The 26400-nt window shown below is 41.6% G+C and overlaps 1 protein-coding gene across 12 annotated transcripts in view; it reads right to left on the minus strand.

The window, feature by feature from the left end:
* SLIT2 (slit guidance ligand 2) overlaps positions 1 to 26400 on the minus strand; it is a 455778-nt gene that overhangs the window by 19186 nt on the left and 410192 nt on the right. For all 12 annotated transcript variants that reach the window (XM_073001077.2, XM_078394061.1, XM_073001083.2 and 9 more), the window contains 4 exons: positions 21786 to 21879; positions 6595 to 6732; positions 6267 to 6507; positions 5470 to 5600 (listed from right to left, as the gene is read on the minus strand). In XM_073001077.2, the coding sequence (XP_072857178.2) occupies positions 5470 to 5600; positions 6267 to 6507; positions 6595 to 6732; positions 21786 to 21879 (604 nt within the window). The remainder of the gene's footprint in view (positions 1 to 5469; positions 5601 to 6266; positions 6508 to 6594; positions 6733 to 21785; positions 21880 to 26400) is intronic.

Consider the following 26400-nt stretch of genomic DNA (forward strand, 5'->3'; position numbering starts at 1 on the left):
GCTGTATGTAACAGTGGCAATGTCCCAGTTGACAGGTTTCTGGATGCAAATATTTAAAGCAATGGAACAAACAGCACAAAAGAGCATATTAATTGTGAGCACCACAGTTTAACAAAGATATCCAGTAGCTGGAACATACCCAAAGGAAGCTGACAGAAAAATGGAGTTTGGAAACCAAGCCTCATGAGAAGTGGTTGAGAGAGTTGCACATGTTTAGTCTGGAGAAAAGAACTGCAAAGTCATAAAACAGCTATCTTCAAATATTCGGACAATTGTCATGCAAAAGATGGAACAAGCTTGTTTTCTGCAGGCTCCTGAACATAAGACCTGAAGAAATGGATTTAATTTACAGGACAAGAGATTTTGACTCAACATTAGGAAGAACATCTGAACAGTGAGAGCTATTTGATAATGGAATAGACTGTCTTGTAGAATAGTGGATCCTCCAGCACTGGAGATATTTAAGCAGAGGTTGGATGACCACCTGCCATGGATGATTCAGGTGGGGATTTCCTGCTCTGACAAGGGGCTGGACTCTAATCCCTGTTGTCCTTTCAAGCCTTAGCCTTCTACTATTTGATGAACTCCAGTACAGTATTGGACTTTTATCCTTATTCCTGAATCCGCTATAACGTTACACCACAAAAAAATTAATCTATTTGTAATGTCTGACATCAAATAGCACACTTCATGAAAAGCAAAAAGCAAAGCGTGCTGCTTATATATACTGCCCCATAGCACTTCAAACACTCGATGGGCAGTTTACAAGTTAATTATGCAGGCTACACATTGCCTCCCCAGCAAGCTGGGTACTCATTTTACTGACCTCGGAAGGATAGAAGGCTGAGTCATCCTGGAGCCCGCTACCCGGGATTGAACCCCAGGTTATGAGCAGAGTTTTGGCTGCAGTACAGCGGTTTAATCAATGCATCATGAGGAGCAGAACATATTTTTCTTGTTGACTGGGGTGGGATGGGGAAAACAGTTTTTACAATGGTATGAATGAAAGAAACTGCACATCCCCAAACAATTATTGGTTAATGGAGCTACTTTGCATTAACTCAGAAATAAGACAAATCGTTTGCACTACAGATATGAATTCTGTTTAGCTGAATGCTGAAACACAAATGAAATCAGAGTGATTTGTGCATTTCCCAGACAACCAGGCTCCCACCCCAGTGATCCTTCCTATTAATTTTGGTATTCATACAGTCAAAATAAAAAAATTAAAAAGACAGGATGTGAGTAAAAAACAGAGAAAGGGAAAGTATCAGTATCGTTACAATGAGGATGCTGAGCCAGCATCACCAGAGAAGGAAACTGATAGATGAATGAAGCCTAAGACATGCCTGCACACACTACTTGCTGTGGAGGGCCTTTGTGAATAGGCTATAGCAACTACTCTCCAACTTTTTCTTTTTTCATTTTTTAAAGGTGCATAGCAGACTGAGGGACTTATTAGTGTAGCTTGTTTCCTGGGCTTTCCCTTTTCTCTTTTCTTTTAAAAAAATCAATAGTTACAGCATTATAACTAAGAGAGAGAGCATGTCTGCAAAAGAATGCCTACACTCTTCGGTTTAGGTCAGAACCTCACTTTAGGATGTTAAGGTCTTTCTTCCCCCCTACTTTGGTTTCCCTTTTCTTGTTGGGGTGATGGTGTCACTGTTAAAGTCTTGTCTCCTGCTTCTCTTCTTTCTTGTGTTCTCAGATTTGAAGCTGGGCAAATAATTCTGCCAGAGGTAATGCTGATGATACTGTATATACCCCAACCCTAAATCATATTCATTTGCATTTCCTGTTTTCTAGGAATAGAGTTTTTCACAGAGATCCAGAAACATACAAATACAGACACAGACACGGATCAGGTTAAAGAGCACTGGGATGATTGGTTATCAATCTCTGCAGCCTGATCCAGACACAGATGATATCAGGAATGCGAATGGGGATCTGTGCCCATCTCCAATTTCCAGAAAAGGTTAGGGAAAAGAGACTTACTTTGATCTGAATGTGAAGCAGCTTTCTGAAGTCTGCAGAGGGGTGTTCCTGACTGTGTGAAACAGAGCCATTTCAGCCCTTATTGATTTTATTTAACATCCTTGACTTTCAAAGGCTCTCTTACCTGGCTAGGGCAGATTTCATCTGCAATGGGGGGAAATGAAGGAAATACATAGGTTTCAAAGGCCCCAAGAATCTTCACAGACAAAAGCTTTGCACAACCAGGAGGGTTCTGGCAGTACAAAGTCTTTGCTAGATAAAGATTGCTACAGGCTTGGAAACACCATGAGTCCCCTCTGGCAAAAGCTAGTGGCTGTCACTTGCAGCAGAAGCTCTCCAGACTCAGGCTGCAAAGGCCAGCCATCCTCACAAATCACAATAGTCCCCAGCAAGAGAGCACTGCCAGACAGGAGGCCTAGTGGGACGTGCCTGAGCTCTACAGAATAACAAATGTCAAACTTAGCCTGCAAAAAGCACCCACTATCCTTTATCAGCCAGCAATTGAGAGGACATCAAACTAAAAAGGCCTCATATTAAAATAGAGCTGTTAGTCTTTGGTGCCACAACATTTTTGTGTTTGTTATTTTTATTTTGTTTTTGGACTGATATGCTAGCAGACACTAACTTGGCTATCTCTTCTTAAAAAGGTTTTGTAGCAATCACCCTGCTTTGGCTCATGTAGGAGATTATTTGCATGCACCAATGGGAGCTGTTAGGAAGCAGAGCCAGAGAAACTAGAAGGGAGGGGTGAGGAGAGAAGAGTTTTGTTGGTCAGTTAGTCTGTGGGAGTTAGAGAGAGTGGTAGAGTGAGGAGTTAAGGGAGGCAGTTAAGAGTGTGGAACTTATAGAGAGCTAAGATTGAAACAAGTTATTACAAAACTACTGAATACTTTAAAGTCTTTAAAGAACCTGTTTAAGTGAACTGTATCCAATAAACCTGTTTTTGTTAAACTTTACACTCAGCATGGACTTCAATCTTTCTAATTGATCATTGTTGACAGAGATCAACTGGTGGAAGTATAAAGGAGGGAATGTGTTGTGGACCTCAGGCTAGTGAAATAATCTGGGGACATGCAGGGGCATGTCACAGGCTTATATCTCGATTTTAGCCACAGGAAATATTTGCTAAACAGAAAAGGTAGTTTTGGCTTAAATCATAATCCAAGTCAGAGGGGAACTGAGAATCTTCTAAAGCTCACTTCTCCACTGAGATGGGCTTTTACAAGTTTCATCTTTCAACAGTTTCTCACTAAGCTTGACTTGAGAGAATGCTATTGACATTCTTAGCCTGAACTGTTGAACAAGAATTTATTAAACCAAATTAGTGTCTGTTTCTCCTTTGACAATGCCTTCTTATATCCCGTTCAGTATCATCTGAAGCCACAGATCATGAGTGGGCAACTTTAGGGGTTTCTTTCATGCTGCAGAAATAAAAAAAAATCAAGCAAAACAACTCCAAAATCAAGGTTTCTGCTTTAAAAGAAGACATGCACTCCATGCATTTGTTGTTTAATGCTTAATTGCTCATGTTAAAGCATTTTTCTGTTACCATGTCACCATGTTTTAGCACTGCAACAGCACACTTACAGATAAAATATCTTTTTGCCATAATAACAAGTTTGACAGCAGTTCTGGGAACTCCCAGAGAGACCACAAAAATGGTCATGTGACTTGTGCACTGCTCACCACTGCAGTATATATTGAGTTCTGGGTGATACTGACATGTTTACATATCAGAAAATACTATATATTGCCAGCTTATATTGAATTAATAAAATAAAAGAGAGAACGTACAGACTTTATACCATTTGCTTCATTTATTAGTTTAGATATCCTTCAGTCTTGAGAGACTATGGTAACGTGCTCTGTATGGAGGACTTGGAACAGCATCTAGTGTGGCTGAGAAGGCCAATTCGAGAGTGACAATCCCTTCCACATTGCAGACAAGTACAATCTGTCCCCTGTCCAGTCCCCTGATTTTGCTGCTTTCGGGACTGCCTCTTGGCCTAAGTCTGCTGGACAAGGGTCTCTTCAAATTGGGAGAGGCCGTGATGCACCGCCTGCCTTCAGGCTGAATACTCAGATGTCAAGGTTTCCCATCTGTTGAGGTCCATTCCTAAAGCCTTCAGGTCCCGCTTGCAGATATCCTTGTATCACAGCTGTGGTCTCCCTCTGGGGCGATTTCCCTTCACTAATTCTCCATACAGGAGATCTTTTGGAATCTGACCATCTGCCATTCTCACGACATGCCCAAGCCAACGTAGATGTTGCTGTTTCAGTAATGTATACATGCTAAAAATTCCAGCTCATTCTAGGACTACTCTATTTGGAACTTTGTCCTGCCAGTTGATACCAAAAATGAGTTGGAGACAGCGCATAAGGAACATGTTAAGGTTCCTCTCCTGCCATGCACAAAGGGTCCAGAACTCACTGCAGTACAGGAGTGTGCTCAGAACACAGGCTCTATAGACCTGGATCTTGGTATATGCCATCAGCTTGTTATTGAGCCATACCCTCTTTGTGAATCTAGAGAACATGGTAGCTGCTTTGCCAATGCATTTATCCAGCTCAACATCTAGGGAGAAAGTGTCGGAGATTGTTGAGCCAAGGTACACAAATTCATGAACAACTTCCAATTCTTGCGTGGAGATGGTAATAGAGGGAGGTGAGTCCACGTCCTGGCCCATGGCTTCTGTTTTCTTCAGGCTGATTGTTAGTCCAAAATCTTGAAGGGCCTTGCTAAAACGATTTATGAATTGTTGGAGATCTTCAGCAGAGTGGGCAACAATGGCTGCATCATCTGCGAAGAGGAAGTCCCGCATGCATTTCAGTTGGACTTTGGTCTTTGCTCTCAATCTAGTGAGATTAAAGAGCTTTCCATCTGATCTAGTCCGGAGATAGATACCTCCTGTTGTAGTTCCAAAGGTGTGCTTCAGCATGACAGCAAAAAAGATCCCAAACAGGCTTGGCGCGAGGACACAGCCCTGTTTCACTCCGCTTCCGATGTCAAAGGGATCTGATGTTGAGCCATCAAAAACTACAGTGCCCTTCAGTTCCTCATGAAAGGACCTGATGATGTTAAGAAGTTGAAGTGGACATCCTACCTTGGGAAGTATTTTAAAAAGGCCATCCCTGCTAACCAAATCAAAGGCCTTCGTGAGATCTATGAAGGCCACAAAGAGTGGCTGTCATTGTTCCCTACATTTCTCCTGCAACTGTCGGAGGGAGAATACCATGTCAGTGGTGGATCTATTAGCTCGAAATCCACACTGTGATTCTGGATAGACTCTGTCTGCAAGCACCTGGAGTCTCTTTAGTACAACACAGGCAAGCAGCTTCCCTACAATGCTGAAAAGAGAGATGCCATGGTAGTTATTGCAGTTGCCCCTGTCTCCTTCGTTCTTATACAATGTGACAATGTTTGCATCCTTCATGACTTGTGGTACTCCACCTTTGCTTCATTTATAAGCTTACCTGTAAATGGCAGATGCTGGGTACAATCCTGTATCATAACTAGCTCTGACTCGTCCACGATACAGTTCCACTGCTATATGATCCCTGTCACCTTTATACAGCAGGATTCCACTGTCTTCATCTGTTGCAATCTTATGGGAAATTTGAAAGAAAGAAACATTGTTTGATTATAATGCCATTAAACAAAAAGACTTTATGTAAAAGAAATACATTTGTTACAATCATTCAAGCAACAACCCAAACATTTAAGCTGATAAAAACTAAATGAATTATTGGATCAGTGCAACGAAGTGTTATTTCAGTATTTCTCTAAATGTTGGCCACCCATAGCAGCAGCCATAATTTGTGCTAGAGCCATCACAGGAAAGCAACCCTTGGTTTTGACCTGACCTATGTCTTCACATTCACTGCTTTTCTTCTGAGCCTGCCACCCAGGCATTTTATATGGCAAACATACACTTAGGAAAATCAAGCTGGTTTGAGGGAAAACTAAGGTGAAGCAGCTGAAAGAGAAGAGAAGCAAGCAGTGGAAGAGTTAAGGGAAGTCTCTTTGTCACTTTTCCCCTAAAACTGTCTGTCTCACCACTCTTTGCTTCATTTTTTTTTTTGTAGCAAAAAAAGCAGTGACTGTGTTCCTTTACTTATCCTGGTTGCCAAATATTTGGTTTGGTCCTAAACACTGTTGCGGTAAGTGACCTTGATTTATACACCTGAAATACTATCAGAAATATGTATGGGTTCAATTCCTGATCCACATTTTATGATGATCACCTTATTACAGAGCACCTTGGCCTTACCTGGAGAGTAATATTGGTCTCTGGGTGAATTTTCGCTGAAGGAATTTGCAAGTAAGATTCTTTGTTCACAAAGTTTATGCTGACTAGTTTTTCACATTTATCACCCTGGTAACCTGACAAGCACTGACAGATAGGTTCGTTGGCTCTGATGATGCATTGGGCTCCATTTTGACACTCATAATTATCACATGGGCTGGTTCGAGGCAAGACCATTGGTGGTGAAAACTCACAGAAAAGTCCACTAGATGCAAAGAGACAATTGTGTAAGATGAAGTATTCCATAATGTGATAATAGATGGTTTATCACACCTTTCTAAATTACTCTCACCTGTACCCTTCAGGGCATATGCAGGTATAACCATTCACTGCATCAGTACACTGTGCTCCATTTTTACACTTGTTGTCTTGGCAGTCATCATAGTCAGCATCACAGTGTTCTCCAACATAGCCAGGTGTGCAATTACATCTATACAGTAGAAAAATATACAGGGTAATGCAATTCCAAAATAATAAACAGCAGGTATACAAAATACATTGCAAAAGCTACAAATTGCAGTGCTGTTAAAAAAAATATATTGAAAATTAGATATATATTGTACTGCACTTGAAAGAAAATACTTCAGAGTTTGTTGCTGAAAGGCAGTAGACTGATTGAAAACCTTGCTCTGCATGTGAATCTGCAGTTTTAATATTTATAGGTATTGCCTTGTTTGCAGATCTGTTTCATTATATGGCTTTATATTCAGACTGCACATCTTGAGGGCTCTCATAAATCATTCTGTTAGCCTTCTTTGCAGTTGGAGTCACACAAATGATTTTTCAAAATTAGTAAATCTATAAATCTTATTTGAAGAGATCTTAACAAATAAACCAAGAGTTTGCTTTGGGGTTGTGTACAGTGAACGAACCAGCACTACACTCCCCATAAATTAACCATGATCAATAATTCATTTTTCTCGAAGGTTTTCACAGCCGGGATCTGATAGTTGTTGTGGGTTTTTCGGGCTTCTTCAGAACACGGCCAAAGAGCCCGAAAAATCCACAGCAACCATCAATTCATTTTTCATTTGCATTTTTTTTAAAAAATGAAAAAATAGGTTTAGCATTGTTATCTGTAAAATTTTAACTCCACAGTTTTAGTGTGAAATGACAGGTTACTCACCTGTAATTGTAGTTCTTTGAGTGGACCTCTGTGATTTACACCCTGGGTAATCTGTGCCTGCATGGTGCCTCATCGGAAGATTCTAGAGCTTCTGCGGTAGCAAAAAACCACGTTAGAATAGACCCCTCTCCCTCCATATAAGTACCTTGGCACCAAGACTCTCCCTTCAGTTATGTCAACTCCCACATAATAGAGCTGCATGGCGTGACAGTGGGGAGGTCGGGTAGGATGTGTGAATCACAGAGGTCCACTTGGAGAACTACAATTACAGGTGAGTAACCTGTTGTTCTTCTTCGTGGCCTCTGTGAATCACACTGTGAGTGACCAGCAAGCTATCTTACCTGGAGGAAGGGTGTCACACCAAGGTAGAAGCTAGCACAGCACATCCAAATGCTGCATCAGACTTCTGTCGAACATCTAGCCTATAGTGCCTGATGAATGTGGATGGCTGTGACCAAGTGGCAGAAGCACAGACATCTAGTAGAGGCACACTGTGTAAAAACTCTGTAGAAGCTGCCACTGCTCTAGTAGAATGAGGGCAAATCACCTGGGGAGCTGGCTTTTGAGCGAGCTGATACGCCAGGTAGATAGTAGAAGCAACTCATTCAGAGATCCTCTGCGAGGACACCTGAAGACCTTTAGTGGAAGGTTGGAGACTGACAAAAAGACCTAAAAGGTTGTGTGCGGCCCAAATAAAAAGTAAGAGCCCTTCTAATGTCCAGAGAATGGAGGAGCCTTTCTTGAACTGTAAATGGTGATGGAAAGTAGGAGGGGAGGACCAACGGTTGGCATAGGTGAAACTAGGATACAACTTTAGGAAAGAAGGCGATACCCACAGACAACTTGACCTTATCTGAAAAATCTGCAGATAGGGGTAGTCATATTGCAAGGCTTCTAGATCGCTGGTCTGGCAAGCAGACGTAATAGCAACAAGGAAGGCCATTTTGAAGGTAAGTAGCTGAAGATCCACAGAGGCTAAGGGGTCAAATGGACCCTTAGTGAGCTGCTGTAAAACAAGAGTTAGAGACCATTGCAGTGAGGGCGGATAAACATCTGGACATATGTGTGATAAGCCCTAGAGGAAGCACTTTAGAGTGGGATGCCTGAAAAAAACAAGCTGCTGGAGAGTTTGGTGTTTGATAAGAGATGATTGCAGAGAGGTAAACCCTTAAGGAGGAAAGAGAGAGGCCTTTAGTCTTAAGATGAAGCAAGAAATGGAGGACAGTGGAGTGAGATGGGTTGACTGAAGGCTGAGCAGAGGCTTCAGGGAAGGACTGAAATTTCTTCCATTTGCATAGATAAGCCTTTCTGATTGATGGTTTCTTTGCCTGACAGAGGACATCCATCAAGGAGGCAGAATCCTTCATGCTGCCAGGTGCAGAGCAGGTAGGACTGGGTGGAGAACCTGGGAGTTGTTCTGTGTGAGGAGGTGTGGCAGGCAGGGAAGATGATGAATGTCCGATGACAGATTGTGAAGAACTCGGAACCAGGATTGTCCCGGCCACCAAGGCCTATAATGATGGCAATGGGTTTGTCCTATTGTAAGCAAACTACTATTTTGTGGAGGAGGTGGAACAGTGGAAAGAGGTAAGTAAGGGTCCTGGGCCAATGGCCAACGAACGCATCTCCCCACATGGGAGCAATAGCGTTCGTACTTCTGATTCTTGCGGGAGGCAAACAGGTTGACAGTTGGCTTGCCCCATCAAGCAGAGGAGGAGGAAGACTGACTGTTCCCATTTATGAGGTTGAGAGTCCGTGCAGCTGAGGTCTGCAAGGTTGTTGTCCTGACCTGCTATATGCAGTGCTGCGAGGCAGATGTGATGCGACAGACACTATTCCCAGAGGTTGATTGTGAGGTAGAGGAGACTTGGGGAGTGGGTGCTGCCCTGTTTCAGAATGTAGTACATAGTTGTTGTGGTGTTGTTGTTGGCAATCTGTACCATCTTGTCCACAAGGTGGTTTCTGAAGGCCTTGCATGCTTTTATCAGTGCCAGAAATTCTATTTCATTTATGTGGAGTAATTTTTCTCTGTGGGACCATTTGGCATGGATCCTTAGGGAATTGCAGCGAGCACCCCAGCCTGTAAGGCTGGCATTGGTAGTGACCTGTATTTGATGACGTGGTTGTTGAAACAGTTGTCCTATCGTAAGTTTTGGAGAAGAACACCACGATGAAAGTTGGGAGGCGAGTTCTGGAATGACCCTTAGCATAGTGTGAGGAGGGTCTTTTCGTGGGTCGAAGAGGGCAAGAAACCATGACTGGAGTGATCTCACTTTTAAGTGTATGTGTTGTACTACAGATGTTATGGATGCCATGGTGCCCAGAACACGTTGAACGGTTAATGCAGGTGCAAGCACATGAGGGGTGAAGTTGCGAAGCAAAACTACCAAGTTGCATTGCTTGTCTGGTGGAAGGAATGCACGGGCTTGAGTAGAGTCTATGAGTGATCCTATGTACTGAACAACTTTTGCAGGTTATAACTTGGATTTCTGTACATTTACAGCAAGATGGAGATTGCAGAGAAGGAATAACGTGAAGTGGGTGTCCTCTGTGCTTGCAATGAGAGTGAGCTACAAGGAGCCAGTCACTGATGTTGAGGAAGATGAGAATCTTGTGAAGTCTGAGGTAAGCTGCAACTGGGGCCATGCATTTGGTGAAGACCCTGGGAGCTGTTGCAAGGCCAAAGGGAAGCCTTTTGAACTGACAGGCCTGAGTTCCAAGTTGGAAGTGAAGAAAGTTTTTGTGGGAAGGATGTGTGGAGATGTGGAAATATGCACCTCAGAAATCTATGACTGTGAACTAGTCATTCTTTTTGAGTAGAAGGAGAACTGTCTTGAGGGTGACCATATGAAATTTGGTGGTAATGATGTAGTGGTTCAGCTCTCTGAGGTCTAAGATTGGAAAGAGACTTCTGTCCCTTTTCAGTGTTTTCAGAGGACAGGGTTTTTTTATGATCTCAGTCAACTGGACATCAAACATGATGTTTGGTCTTGCAATCTTTGTGCCTAGTGGTGGTTTGCTGATGGGGTTTGGCCCTGTAAGGTTGTTGTTTGAAATAGGGAGTATAATGAGTTTGTCTCTGGGGTTCCTGATGGAACTTTTGGTAAGAAGTGTAGGGACGTCTCCACTGATTAAGTTGAGGACATTGTTGGTATGATGTTGGTATGACGTCTCGCTGCTGATCTTTTCTTTTGGACATTTTTCAAAATGTTATCCATTTCTGCATTAAAAAGGCCAGTCCCATTGAAGAGAAGGTCCTCAATGCATGCTCGGGCATCCTCAGCAAGGCCAGCTGTTCTTAGCCAGGAAAAGCACCAAATGGTGACAGAGGTAGCCATGGATTTAGCTGTCACATCCACAGTGTGTCCAGCTGATAGCAATTGCTGTTTGGCAACAGAGAGTCCTTCTTGCTGGAATATTTGTGCCAGCACTTTTTTTGTCTTCTGGTAATGCCTCAGTAAAGGTGGACACATTGTCCCAGAGAAAACACTAATAGGTGCCCATAGCTCCTTGGTAATTAGCCACTCTCATAGTGAAGGTAGCAGAGGAATAGAGCCATCTGCCCATGGAGTCAATCCTCCTCCTAATCCTTGTTGAGTGATATAAGGGCTTATTGGTGTCGAGACTGAGACTGTGAGGCCTCTACAAAGATCGAATGTGGAGTTAGTTGCTTTTGGAGAAACAATGCTCTGGTATCGTAAACTCTGTAAAGGTTGTCAATACATTTTGACAGAGAATAGGATGATCTGGCTTCGTCCACAAACGTTGGGTGGTGCTGAGTAGGGATGGTAACATAGAAATGTGAACTGGAGTAGTTGTATCTTTGGAGATTGGATCGCAGAGATGATCCGCTGGCTCAGTTGTAGATCTATGGATTTGGAGATCCAAAGACTTGGCCATATGTACCATCAATTGTGCGTAAGTCTGAAAATCCTCTGCCAGATTTGGGGGTTCAGCATCTGCTAGGTCAGAATCAGGTGAACCGAGTAAGACAGATGGTGTTTGTGGCCTGGAACCCTGATCCGATTATTCAGGATTGCGTTGGGAGTCAATAGAATGTCAATTGACTTCTGTGGGGTTGTGAGTCATAATATTGATTTCAATGTCCGGACGTCGGTGTGGACGGTATGTCCATGGACATCTGTCGGTGTTGAGGATCATCGACCAACAGTGATGTTAATAGAGCATCCATGGACACAGATTGATATATAGGGTCCTCGACATCATAGTTGATGTCGTGATGGTGACGGACTCGAGGCTTACATATCGGTAGATGTCGAGGGTCATCCATTGGCAATGGTGCTGAAGGAGCATTCATAGACCAAGAGTGATATCGAGGTTCATCGATATCGGAGCCTGTGTCTCGATGGTGATGGAATGTATGTTAACAACAAGGTTGGTAAGATAGGTGGTGGACCACATTGAATGGTTGTAGAGTAGACAGATGCTGGTGATGCCGAGAGGATCAATCTCGATCAGCCTGCTGAGTTGGAAGGTAATGACCTACTGGGCCTGCAAATGCATCATGAGTTGAGGAATATTGCTCAACCACCTTGGGCTTTTTAGTGTTTTAGGGGCTGTTTCCATAAACTGAACTCTGTACCCTTTGTATGTTTGTATGTATTTATTATGCCAATAAAGGTATTTATTATTATTATTATTAGATGCTGGATGGTAAGCAGCCCGAGGCATTTGAGGCTTATGATGGTAAGATCGTTTCTACACCAAGGGTTGCCAAGACTAGGACCTCTGGTGTAGTACTGCTGCCGAACTGGGGAGAGTAACTGGCTGAGAGCGCTTGGCACTGATTGGGGCAAATGGCTACCTGATGAGAGTGCTGAGCATGGGTTCATGCCGCACACTATGGAGGAATGCTTTCCTCATATGGATATTGTGCTTGATGATGTGGCAGAGGCAGCAGTGGTAGGCCTGATGCAACCGAATATGGCACAGTATCAGGCTGCGGTTCCAATTCTGGCATGTCAGGCAAGGCTACTACAGAATGGCTGCTGGGAGAGCCAGATTGTTGGGGGCTAGGAGGAGAGAATGTAAGCTGGTACACTTGTTCCTCCCATTCAGGTGACTGAGAACATGGGTGACGGGACGGGAGTCCCTTGTCATCTGAGGGTGAACCCATACAAATTTAGTCACAGGTCTCCTGGGGCTGTTGTGGAGTGACTGCAGGTGGTTTAGCCTTAAGCGGTTTGGATCTTTTAGGTGGTGAGGGTTCGGGAACCGAGGAGGCATCAGGGGACAGTCTTCTTTTTGTAGACGATTTTGATGTCGAAGATTTCAACATCGAGTGTTTAACATTATGTCCCTTAGACAATGTCGATGGAGCATCGGAGTGTGATGGTGTGGCCGAAGGGTGTTGTTTTGATGTTTCTGAGATAGCCTTTTCCATAGCTTTAGTCTGCAAAGTGGTTTTACAAGCAGGCTGAGCCATGATTTTTGAAGGTTGGATGGACTGCTCCAAAAGATGGAGCTTAAGCCTGGAGAGGCAGCTGCGGAGGACTCCGCGCTTAAAGTTCTTACAGTGAGGACAAGAAGAGGTTTGGTGGGCCTCACCCAGGCAAAACAGACACTTAGCGTGGCTGTTGGAGAGTGGGATCTTATTGTCACAGACCACACAGTGTTTAAACAGGCTCAAAGGGGCCATGGATAGAAAAAAGAGAAGGGGGGAATGCTTCGGCCCTAAGGCTGGAGCAGAAAGAAAAGAAACACTCTTATATATAATAATAAAAATTAAAATAATAAAAATAAGAGAAAAGTAATCAAGAGTAAAATTCTCTTTCACTTTCAAACTCACAGAAGCAAGCATGTGAGGCTCTCAATGCAGCAGTTGGGCCGCGGGTTGGACAAGCCTGCTGTAGAATCTTCCAATAAGGCTCTGCACAGGCGCGGATTACCCACATCATGATTCACAGAGGCCACAAAGAAGAAGTGAAGATTATTTTATCAAGGTCAGTACACAAGGAAGGGAAAATGACATAAACTGGATACAAAGCACTGAATCTAACTGCTATCAAAACACTTGGCCACTAGAGTTGATGCCTGCCTAGCAACTTTCCAAATCTTGGAAGTTGCAAGCAAAAAACAGTGCCTGCTTGTTAGATCAATAAGGAGCCTGACTTCAATGATTTTCAAATGGATTGCTCAGGCTCAGCCAAGTTTAGGAGGAGTGTCCTGTAACAGCAATCAGTTAATCACTGAAAAGTAGTGGTTGCCCTTAAAAATTTCTTGGAGCCTACTTCAGACAAATTGTGAGAATGGAACAGCATCCTCTAGAGCGGTGGTCCCCAACCTTGGGCCTCCAGATGTTCTTGGACTACAACTCCCAGAAGCGTTCACCACCACCTCTGCTGGCCAGGATTTCTGGGAGTTGAAGTCCAAGAACATCTGGAGGCCCAAGGTTGGGGACCACTGCTCTAGAGACACAGTATTTCTTTTTCCCTCTCTTTCCTTGGTTTTGTTTGCTGTTGATCTGTTTTCTTGGTTGATAAGTATGTGTGCAGTAAAGATACAAGACAGTAATGTGTGCAGTAAAGATACAAGACAGTAATTTCTCAAGCAACTATAAACAATTTTTTATTGTTTATCATATAAATGTCTCAAAGTGAGTTAATGAGACTTTATGATTTATTGATTTATTTAAAATATTTTTATCCCACCTTTCTCTTAAAAAGTACCAAGGCAGCATTAATAAGAAAAGGTGTACAGTGGACCCTTGACTTACAGAATTAATCCGTATTGGAACGGTGGCTGCAGGTCAAAAAGTCTGTAGGTCAAGTCTCCATTGACCTACAGTGCATTGAAAACCGATTAATCCCGTAACAGGCCGTTTTTGTTCCATTTTGGTTTTTTTCTGGTCTGTAAGTCAATTCTCAGGCTGCAAGTCAAACCTAAATTTTGCGGCCAGAGAAGTCTGTAACTCAAAAAGTCTGTAAGTCAAGCCGTCTGTAAGTCAAGGGTCCACTGTACTCTGGAGAACTTGTAGCTATTCTCTGTGGAGACATGTACTTCTCCTATGTAGCAAAAAGAAATTTTTACTAGAAATGGAAAACTCTACAACACATGCATGGCCTGTTTTTTGAAGTTGGGTAAAAATGGTGCTCACTACAGAAACTCAGGTGGCGTCAGTGGTCTGCACCACCTTTTTTCATCTTTGGCGGACAGACCAGTTGCGTTTCTATCTTGATGTTGGGGCGCTCACTACCTTGGTACATGCAATTGTAATCTCGAGATTAGAGCACTGTAATGTGCTCTATGTGGGGCTACCTTTGAGGTTGATGCAGAAACTCCAAGTGGTGCAGAATGCGGCAGCCAGACTCCTTAGTGGAGTGAGAAAATATCATCATATCTCTCCCACTCTGGCAGCTTTGCATTGGCTGCCCATTCGGTTCCGCGTTGATTTCAAAGTTTTAATGCTCACGTATAAAGCCCTAAATGGTTTAGGGCCTCAATACTTGGCGGAAGGCCTACTCCCACCAAAATCTACCCTTATCACCGACCGAGTCAGGAGGTGAGGCTGAGGAGCCTGACGTCAAGGGAGGTCCGGAGGGGAAAAACAAGAAACCGGGCCTTCTCGGCGGTAGCTCCTCGCCTCTGGAATAATCTTCCTCTGGAGATCCATGCAGCCCCTTCACTGGGCATCTTTAAAAACCAATTGAAAACTTGGATGTTTAGGCAGGCCTTCCCCTCAGCTATTATTAGATTTTTTCGTATTTCTTTCCATCTTGAATATTTATTTATTTATTTATTTATTTATTTGATTTATATCCCGCTCATCTGGTAAATCTATACCACTCTGAGCGGCTCTATAACTCTATTACTGATGTTTAAATGTTGTTATATTTTACTATTGTTATTATATGTGTTGGAAGCCGCCCAGAGTAGTCAGTTGACTAGATGGGTGGGGTATAAATAAATAAATAAATAAATAAATAAATAAATAAATAAATAAATAAATAAATAAATAAATAAATAAATAAGGCACCCAAAAGGTGTCCACTTGTGGACTGATACTTGGATAAGACCACAGGTGAGATGTGAAATATCTCTATCCTTATACCATTTGCCAAAGTGCATGGCTTCTGTTCCTGCAACTGCTTTTTACTGCGTTGTCAGGGTTTTCTTTTAAGCCATTGAAAATATTTGAGAAAAATAAAGTGTGATCTAAATCTTTAAATAAATGAATAATCTCCCCACATTTGGCTTTTACTTCAATCTTCAGACTGGTTTTTTTTGTTTGTTTTATTGAGACTCAATACTACTAAATCCCTTAATTTTGTAATTGGTAAAGACCCTGGGGAAAGTAGTAGGAAGGCTATCATGTATTAGAGGACTTTATTATTTAAGTGTTTGGCCTATACCATCCCAGTGAAATTCAAGCAGGATGTATGGAAAATAGTTTTAAGAACTGTGAGTTGATTAATTTTTATAGGACCCACAGATCTTTGCCTGGTTCCTTACATTAAATTAAAAATACTTTTAGATGATGTTCTATATACTACATTCAAAAGGCACTTTGTTTAATTCATCTGTTAAAAACCTATTGAAATAATAACCCCACACTTTCACAGAGTAGTTGTATGGAAGTTGCTTTCACATTATTTATTACTGATTTTTTTTAAATGGTCTCTTTAAATACTCCAGAACTCCTCTGGCATTTTCAGCAGCTTTAGGATATATAGCAGTTACTTCAAAGTCATACACATGCACAAACTACACACAAATATACATGTTAACCATTCAGTAAAGTAATGTAATGGAACAATATTTTATGCATAACTTATCTACTGAGAATTATAAAGAAGCAAAAACATTGACAGTAGCCTCAAAAGTATGACCCTGAAATCAATTACTTTTTGAGCTTGTGCTTCTTGGTACTATAACATGGACAAAATCTGTCAATAACTTAATACAGCAGGATCCTTGTATTTGTGTGAGATCTGTTCCATTATCTACTGTGAATGCCTAAAACCATGGATAGTAGTGAACCCTATACACAACAAAAGCCACAGTGCCCACCCCATTGTATTTTGTATTGATGGAGTAAACTGGGCACTAATCCCATGGATGTGGGGGTTCTACTGTAAACACATTATTTAGCAGAATGATGGACCTTATGTTCAACCCTATTGTGGCGTCCACCAGGTCATGAATATTAATGTGCTATCTGCATGGACTAACGAGAGTGCTGGAGAGATGGAGTCATGAGATATAAGGGTCTCTGCAGTAGTAGTAGTAGTAGTAGTAGTAGTAGTAGTAGTAGTAGTAGTAGTAGTAGTAGTAGTAGTCTGAGATTGAGTAGAGATTTGAGGATTGGTGAGTTTGGAGTGTGGGGTGGAAAGAGAGGGTTGGTGGTTAAGAGTATATGAAGTAGGATGTTTTGGTAAGAGTTAAAAACATTGCCTGTACCTTCATCACCTGTAATAATAAACAACTATTTGGTTCTATTTAAAATGACACATGGCCTGGACCTCTATTATTAAAATATATAATGTTGACACATAGTTTGTGCCTTTTGCTTGATGAAACAACCAAGGGACAGGTGGGAATGTGATAAATTGGTGGCACAGCGCTGGGATATGAAAGACTCCAGTGAAAAATTGAATGGGCTTGAGTTTGAAGGTATTTCGAGCTAGGAGGGGTTAGGATCTGTGGTAAGAAGTGGTTACCCATTAGAGTCTTGTGGAAGACTTAGTTTCAGGGCTTCTGAACCCAGATCTGGAGAATCCTAAGACAGGGAAAATACCTACTCAAGTGAAACCATTTACTTCAGGATTTACAAGACAAAGTGACTAACTCAAAATCTGAAACTCTGAGGGTAAAGAGCAGTAGCGGATGGAGTGGAAGCCTAAGTCAGAATAGATCTGATGTGATAATAAAAGCTAAAAGTAAAGAAAAGCTAAGCAGAAAGTTGTTATGGTGTCTGGAGACAAGAATTGCCTAGATAGGGAAATACTGTGGCAAGGGTTGTGAGCTTGGGAGTAGCTGAGGTGAGCTGCTTGAAAAAGTGCAACCTAGTTATAAGGAAAGCCACTGAAAGAAAGGTCTGTTTGGCTCTTGTGAGGGAAAAGAACCAGTCTAGTTTAATAAGAAGTTGTATTGTTTATGCCACCCAAACAAAGTAAAAAAGTGGTTATGGAGGCACAGGTTGAGCTCCAAGGGGCTGAGGGAAATGGGAACACTTAAATTCAAAGTGAAGAAGAAACTGAGGGCTCAATAATAATTGCCTCAGAGGGAGAAAATATCCAAAGCTCTCAAGATTTTGAAAAATGAAAGCTAGAACAAGAATTTAAACTGAAGGAGCTAGCTATGAAAAACTAATTAGAGGAGCAACCTCTTAAAAACCAATTAGAATTGGAAAAAATCAAGAAACTTGAAAGGAAAAGGGAATTTGAGCAAGATTTGGAAAGAGAAAAAAATCAAAGAAGGAGAAAGGGAAAGGGAAATGCAATTCCAAACAGAGATGAAGAAATTGGAAATAGCAGCTCAAAATACTACTGCTACTGCTACTGCTACTGCTACTGCTACTGCTACTGCTACTGCTACTGCTACTACTACTACTACTACTACTACTACTACTACTACTAATAATAATAATAATAATAATAATAATAATAATAATAATAATAATAATAATAATAATAATAATAATTCCAGTGTGTGACACTGAGCATGGAGAAAAGAATGAAGTGTAAAGAGTTGTCTGTGGATTTGAGAGAAAAAAATTCTGGAAAAACATTGACAATCTCAAGGCTACAAGTCCATCTCCAGAGATCTTAATGTTCCTGTGTCCACTGTGTGCAATGTCATCAAGAGTTTTACAGCCCATGGCCTTGTAGCTAACCTCCCTGGATGTGAACGGAAGAGCAAAATTACTGAAAAATTACAACAAAGGGTTGTTTGAATAGTGGATACAGAACCCAGATGAACTTCCCAACAAATTCAAGCTGATCTGCAGACACAGGGTACAACAGTGTCAGCTCGCACTATCCGTCGCCATCTGAATGAAAAGGGACACTATGGTAGGAGACCCAGGAGGACACCACAGTGGCATAAAAAAGAAAAACTGGAGTATGCCAAAACATTTTGTGACAAAATCACAATCCTTCTGGAAGAACTTACTGTGGACAAATAAGACAAAAGTAGAGCTTTTTGGTCAAGGACATCATGGCACCATTTACAGAAAAAGAAATGAGGCATTCAAAGAAAAGAACTCAGTCCCTACAGTCAAACATGGTGGAGGTTCAAAGATGTTTTGATGTGCTTTGCTGATTCTGGCACTGCATGCCTTAACTGTATTCAACGGTATCATAAAATCTGATCATTACCAAAGAATTTTGGGGTGCAACATAGTGGCCAGTGTCAGAAAGCTGCCTCTCCACCAGAGGTCATGGGTCTTCCAGCAGGACAATGACTTGAAACACACTTAAAAAGCACTCAGAAATGGTTACAAACAAAGTGCTGGAGAGTTCTGAAATGGCCATCGATGAGTTCAGATCTGAATCCCTTAGAACAGTGTTCCCCAACCTTTTTCGGACCACGGACCAGTTGAGGGGTATGGACTCCATGCGCGGACCGGTTCAGGGGTGGGGGCACCCCCCATGCTCATGGGTGGGTGTGTCACCACCGCAGGTGGGTGTGTCGAGCTTGTGCACATGAGTGGCACACCCTTCACGCTTGTGCATGACACGCCCACCTCTTCGGCGAGCCAGGGGGAACCAGGTTCGCAAGGGAGAGTGGGTGGGCTGTCAGGGATGCGTGGAGTCCTCCTCACCTTGCCCCATCGCCCTGCGCTCCTGGCTGACAGAGCGCGGGAAATTCAAAAGACCTCTCCACTGGGCTCCTGCCATGGGGTCTCCCAATGCTGCTGGCTTTCCAGCCATTGCCAGCCAGGCTGGAAAGCCAGCAGCATGGAGGGACCCCACAGCTGGAGACAGAGCCCTGTGGGGAGGCCACTTGAATTTCACAGGCTCCTGTCTTCAGCCGCTGGGTCCCTCCGTGCTGCTAGCTTTCCAGTCAGGCTCTTGGGAGGCCACACTGCTGTTTGTACAGGTGCACAAGCGCGCGCAGGCGCAAACAACCTTTGCGGGGGTGAGTGTGTGCGGAGGGGGGGAGATCTGTTTTCGCGGCCCGGTTGGGCTTAAGCCACGGACCGGCAATGGGCCGCGGACCAGGGGTTGATGACCTCTGCCTTAGAACACCTGTGGAGAGATCTCAAAACAACAGGTGGGAGATGACATCCTTCAAATCTGAAGGCCCTGGAGCAGTTTGCAAAAGAAGAGTGATCCAAAATTCCAGTACAAAGGTGTAAGAAACTCATTCACAACACAAATAGAGAAGAAAAGTCAAATCTGATACAATCCCACACAGAAACCCAAAAATGCACTGGCCAAAATTATTGCCACCTTTAACTTAATACAGTATTTGGAAAAAATAACTGAAATCAATTGCTTCCTGTAACCATAAATGAGTTTCATTGTTTTTTAAAAAAAGAATTGCAAGGATGCCAATATTTTTGGCCCTGACTGTTTTAAATGTATTAAGCTTACTTAGATATCTATAGAATTCCTAGGATAGACATACAGTGGCAAGAGGCAGTGTGGTGTAGTAAAAAGTATCAGGCTAGGACTCAGGATGCCTCGGTTCAAATCCCTGCTCTCACCTGGGGAGAGTGACAGTGCTGAAGCCCTGATATATGTCCCATATAACTCTAATACCCTATTAGGATTACTGTAAGTCAGAAACAACTTCATAGCACATAAAAACAAAACAGTGGCAAGGAATCAAATATTTCAATCTGCTAATTGAAGCAGTTCTGTCAGTGGAGTCAGGAGGAATCCCAGTGACCTGTGACTGCCCTCAGATTCCGCTCCAGAGGGTGAAGCGATTTTTTGGGTACCTGAGAGGGTTACAGAAAGTAGTGGCACAATGCTAGATCCTGATAAATAGTTGACCATGTAACAGAATTTTCATTTGGCCCTGTTTGATACTTTGCCAATCACCAGTCACCAATAAATGGAGCCCCTTAGTAGTCTGTTTTTTATTCACCTATAATACTGAGATAGTAAGTATTAGATAAAAATTAAAGACTGGTTCAGCCATTTGTAAGTCTGAATAATTAAAGAGTCAAAAAAGCAATGGAGACACAAGTTTTAGGAACATTCCCACAACATATATTGCTTAATATAAAATGTAAACTGAAATGTGAACATAACTTTCCACAGTACTGGGCCACTTATCTTTAGTGAAAATGCAACTTACAAGTTGTAGCACATTACTCATCTTCTAGTATTGCAAAAAAATTGTTTTTGTACACACTTGAAAAAAATTGTGGTCCACTAGGTCAAATACAAGCCATCAAGCATGGATTGTGATATACCTCTGGTTGACAACACCCCTTGTTCTTTGCTGTCCCAGACAGGTTAAAATAATAGGAGTCTGCAAGTTGCACTCAAGCTAACATACATGACAGGTAGGCTTCCTTTCATTTGATAGATGACTAGTTGTGATACACTAGTCTGTCCTGTTTTATTTTTAGCATCAGTAAAATCACTTCTAATTTTCTGTTGTGCTATCTCTAATGCCTTGAAGACAGGGAATAAGAAAGCCAAAAGAAAATAAACAAGGAATGGCCATGCTGATCAATACCCTAGTTTCATTTGATGGGTATATGTGCACGTGAATCCATATATTAACAAATTAAGGTTGGTGATTTAAAAGAGAATGTGGTATTTAAGTACTTAGAATGACAACCCAGAATTGTCCTGGTACTATTTTGGCACAATAAAAGCAAATATGCAAAAACATGTGCAGATCAGAGCAGCAGGTTTCCCAAATCTACTCATCTAAAGACCATTAAAGATCATTTTTCAAGTGTGCATACTAATTCATTATAGTACAAATGTCAGTTAATTAAAGATTAGCCTTCCTGGTGATGAACCTCCTCATGAAATAATGATGTCTTGCTAATGACCCATCTTGTAATTCCAGCTTCATACTCCAGTTTTAATTTAAGGTAATTATTCATTTCCTAGTCCAAGTAACTGAAAGGATTTTGTGTGGATTGTCGTGGAGGATAAAAACCTCTCCATTTGTCATTGTTTGTATTTAATCCACACTGCTAGGAAACTGGTCACTCAACAGAGAATCTTCATGTTATTACACAGGGCTCCATGCAAACCAAAGGGGAAAAATGTACTGACCTATTATGCTGTGATCACAACTCCTCTGAATGAGTAGTGACAGCACAATTCACCCCCACTAAAAACAAAGCCCAACACCATTCAGGAGCACAAAGCAGTGATTAAAAACCAGACAATACTTGTGTATAAGGATATAGGACTTACTTGTATCCTTTGGGTGTCAGGATGCACTTTGAGTCATGCTGACAAGGGTTCAGGTCTTGGGCACAGAAATCCAACTTTTCTTCACACAACTCACCTGTAACAAAGTATAGCCAATCAGTATAACCATCCACCACAGGAGCTAGGAAACAAAAAGCAGCTACGATTTATTTCTATGGCAACTCTCAGTACAGCCTAATAACTTCAGTGATATAAGGAGCTGGCAAAGGATAATCTCTCTCTTGGTATAATCTTGGCTTTCATGACTTTTCTTCAGCAATGCTTCTTTGTGCATAGAGCTGCTATTTAACTTGTTTATTTACTCAAACTTATTCAGGGCTCTTCCATAAAAAATCAAGGTTGCAAGATTCAGAAAGAAATGCAAGGCTCCCCAAAAAAGCTTGACAAGAAGATTGACAATAAATGATCCCTGGAGTGCAGTCATAAGCCAATCTTTCATGCTATAAATTGACTATTTAACTGGTTAAAACATTATGCTGTACACATGAGGTTTTAGCACAATTCAGTACAGCATCTTGGCTAAAGTGGAACACTCCATCCACTCACAAAAATCTTCCATCTCCATCTATATTGTGGCAAAACAGTTTCAAATGTGCACATTTGTCCTTTCCTACATCACAGCATATGTGAACAAAGTACAGGCCTAGCTCACCATTTTCTGAGCAGTGTTGGAATTTCTCTAGTACTGCGAATCCAGTAATAGCCTCATCTCAGGAACATTTTTGTCGAAACAATGATGGAATGATGTCTACCCAGGAGTGACAGTGATAATTCGATAGGTAGAAAACTTTTGTACTATATAGCAACAGTGTAGGAAACAGCTAAAGGGAAACAACTACTGTGGTGCTCTTTCAGTGGTGCCAATATATTTATGTAATCCCTATAACCACACTTGAAAAATATGCTCTTTTCAGTTACCAGAAGACAAACACTGCTGAATATATTTTCACAAGGGAAAATGCTGAGTCTCAGCAAATGTATTATAAATTATATTAATAAATCTCAGAAATGGATACATCCTTTCAGTTACAATCTTCAGCATAAAATCAGTTGCTTAGACCTAATGTTAACTATATTGTAAGATAAGAAATGTCAACCTAGTATATCTTGACTTCAGCAAAGCTTTTGACAAAGTGCCCCTGATTAGCAAGCTAACTAGGTGTGGGCTGGAGAGAACAAGTGTCATGTGGATACACAATTGACTACAGAATCATACACAGAGGATGATGATTAATGGGTCCTTCTCTAACTGGGAAGAGGTAACTAGTGGGATACCCCAAGGCTCAGTCCTGGGCCCGATGCTCTTCAATATTTTTATTAATGATCTGGATGAGGGACTGCAGGGAATGCTTGTCAAATTTGCAGATGATACCAAATTGGGCAGAATAGCTAATACCCTAGAAGGCAGAAACAAAATTCAAAATGATCTTGGATAGGATGAAGCACTGGGTTGAAAGCAACAGAATGAAATTCATCAGGAATAAGTGCAAAGTCCTGCACCTTGGAAAAAGAAACCAATTGCACAGTTACAAGATGGGGGATACCTGGCTCAGCAAAACTACGAGCGAGAAGGATCTCGGAATTGTCATAGATCCCAATCTAAATATGAGCCAACAGTGTGATGTGGCTACAAAAACAGCTAATGCTATTTTAGGCTGCATTAATAGAAATGTAGTTTCCAAATCCCGCAAGGTGCTATTCCCCCTCTATTCAGCACTGGTTAGGCCTCACCTTGAGGATTGTGTCCAGTTCTGGACACCACAATTCAGGAAGGATGCTAACAAACTGGAACAAGTTCAGAAGAGGGCAGCAGGGATGATCAGAGGACTGGAAACCAAGCCATACGAGGAAAGGCTGAAAGAAGTGGGCATGTTTACCCTTGAGAAAAGAAGACTGAGGGGTGATATGATAGCACTTTTCAAATATTTGAAAACCTGTCATACAGAGGAGGGGCAAGATCTGTTTTTAATCATCCCAGAGTGCAGGACACACAAGGATGGGCTCAAAGGAAGCCAGATTTCGGTTAAATATCAGTAAAACCTTCCGAACTGTTAGAGCAGTGCAACAGTGGAACCGGTTACCTCGGGAGTTGGTGAGGCATTGAAGAAACCGTAGATAATCACCTGGTAGATATGCTTTGATTGTATTCCTGCGTTGTGCAGGGGGTTGGACTTGATGGCCTTGTAGGCCCCTTTCCAACTTCACTTTTCTATGATTCTGTGAAGATTAATGGGCCTGATCCAAGAACTGTGCAACTAGTTCCATGAGGAAGCTTAACTGTGTTTTTCTTTTTCTTCACAAGCATACCTGTGCTAATCTGTTAAACGAAGATCCAGAATTCCAAGGGGCAACAGTTAAAAATTCACTTTATATTCACATACTGCCTTCAGGGCACTTATAGTAGCTCTTGTCAAACTTTTAAAAATATTTTAAATAGAGAAAGAAATCAGAAGTGCAAGGTAGAATTGTGAGACAAAACCAGTTCCCATGGAGAATAAATATTACTCTCTTATGGCACTCACAACACTGAAGCATCCCAAAGAACAAGCCTATTTACAACTATATATTATATCACAAGTGGGATGGGTCCAATGATCATAAAACTTTTTTTTGTGATTCTGACTGGCCTTCAAACCCCCCTCCCCCACATATCTTTGTTTCAAGATGATTGTAAAAGCCAAGTGAGCCAAGACAGCAATACCTAAGCTGTTCTAAATTAAGCAACAATCAATAGAATAGCAAAGGCTCCAGAGAGCTTAGTATTATGGTTACATAAATTAAATTATACCAGATACACAGAGATTACACAGAACAAAGATGAATCTCTGTGCACAAGAAATGCTACTGAATCTGAAGTGTGAATGCTCTTAATATAGATTATCTTTCACATTTTCCAGGGATGGGCAGCTTCAGCAGATCACGAAATCTCAAAAGTTGGTGTCTGGCAGTCACCTCAGAATTTTTTATTTAAAAAAAAAAACACGTTAAAGAGTACGAGGAGACAGCTACAATGTACTAATGGTGCCTCACTACTTTTTTTTGCCTTTTTTGTGTAGGGGGAAAGCTGCAAAAGGAGTGAAAGTAGGCTTTTTGGTGAAACTTCAGATTTGGAGAATACAAAAACTGATTTAAAAAGACCCAAACTGGCTAAAATTGATTCCATCTTGCTGTTGGATCCCATATGGAACCTGAGGGTTGTCCTGAGCACCAATTTGTTTATAGAGAATCAAATGGCAGCAGCAGCAAAAACTGCCTTTTAAAAACTACACTGGTGGCACAATCCATGACACTTTACAGATATCAGGCCCTTCCCACATTTATCCAAGATTTACCTTGGAGATCAGTTAACATATTTCAGCTCACAGGAAATTGCTCTTGCATACAATTTGGATGCTACAATGCTGTAACTTTAGCTCTTCATGAATACAGGGAAGAGAAACTAGCTGCTTGTTATGCTAGCTGCAGATGTTTTCCAGGGTCCAATTCAAGGTGATTGTGCTTAACTCCCTACTGAATTGCCATGTTATTTGATTCAAAGCCTGCCCTGCAGCGGATGCTGAAAAACACGGATTATAGCAAACACTATTTTAATAGTGAACACTATAGTGTACAAAGCATTCTGGAAGCTGAGTCATGGCATCTGGACTTCTTTCTTGTTAGGTTGAAACGTTTCACTACTCATCCAAGTAGCTTCTTCAGTCTACGAAAACACTGTATATACAAAACATTGTATCTGGTGCTCTCTAGTGTCCAATTCTGGTAATGGCATCATAGAAATACATTTCTCTAGCGAACACTATACACAGTATGGTTTCTGGCACCCTCTAGTGGTTAGGTCTGGTAACTTCACCTTAAGATATACACATTTCTAGGATTTTTCTTTTAATATTTTAAAAGTGAATCAGTGGATACTGATCCTGCAGATATTGGGGGGGAGCTACTGTATTCTTATTAGGATTCGATGACACTTACCCTTACTATGTTCGCTGAAAGTGACAATCTCCTGTCCTAGGTACTGACAATCTTCTTCTAGATTAGTGCCTCCAGATGTTTTTTAATTTCATCTCTCATGATCTCCCCCCCCCCCAACAGACCATGTTAGATGGTGCTGAAAAGAGTTGCGGTTCAAAACAGCTGAGGGCACCAGGTTGGAAGAGGCCGATTATGAGCAAAGCCTTTATGGTGTTCTCTGTGGGCTGAAGAATTCATCTTTTTGGATGCCTTTTGAAAGCTGTCAGAGTGACAGCCTATCTTGACGTAATTGCTGAACTTCTGTGCCTGTTATCTGATAATTCCAAGATTTTGAGCAATCATCAACTGTTGTGCCTGGATTATAATTTAATTTTCAAAATGCAACATGTCAAAATATTCAATAAATTTTAAAAATGATTTCCACATGTGTTATCTTCAGTAACCCTTACAACAATATTGTAAAGCAGGAATTCTTGCCATAGTCAAATCAAGTTTCATTATATTAAGTGTATGACCTAAAACATGAGTTCCCAAGGGAGTTGTGAAGTGTTTTCTGGGAAGTTGCCGCAGTTAATTTTAGTTGCCATTAATTTTATATTTGTTACATACAGTGGGGTCTTGACTT

The sequence above is a fragment of the Pogona vitticeps genome, chromosome 5 (genome assembly GCF_051106095.1).
Source record: "Pogona vitticeps strain Pit_001003342236 chromosome 5, PviZW2.1, whole genome shotgun sequence".
NCBI classification, from domain to species: Eukaryota; Metazoa; Chordata; class Lepidosauria; order Squamata; family Agamidae; genus Pogona; species Pogona vitticeps.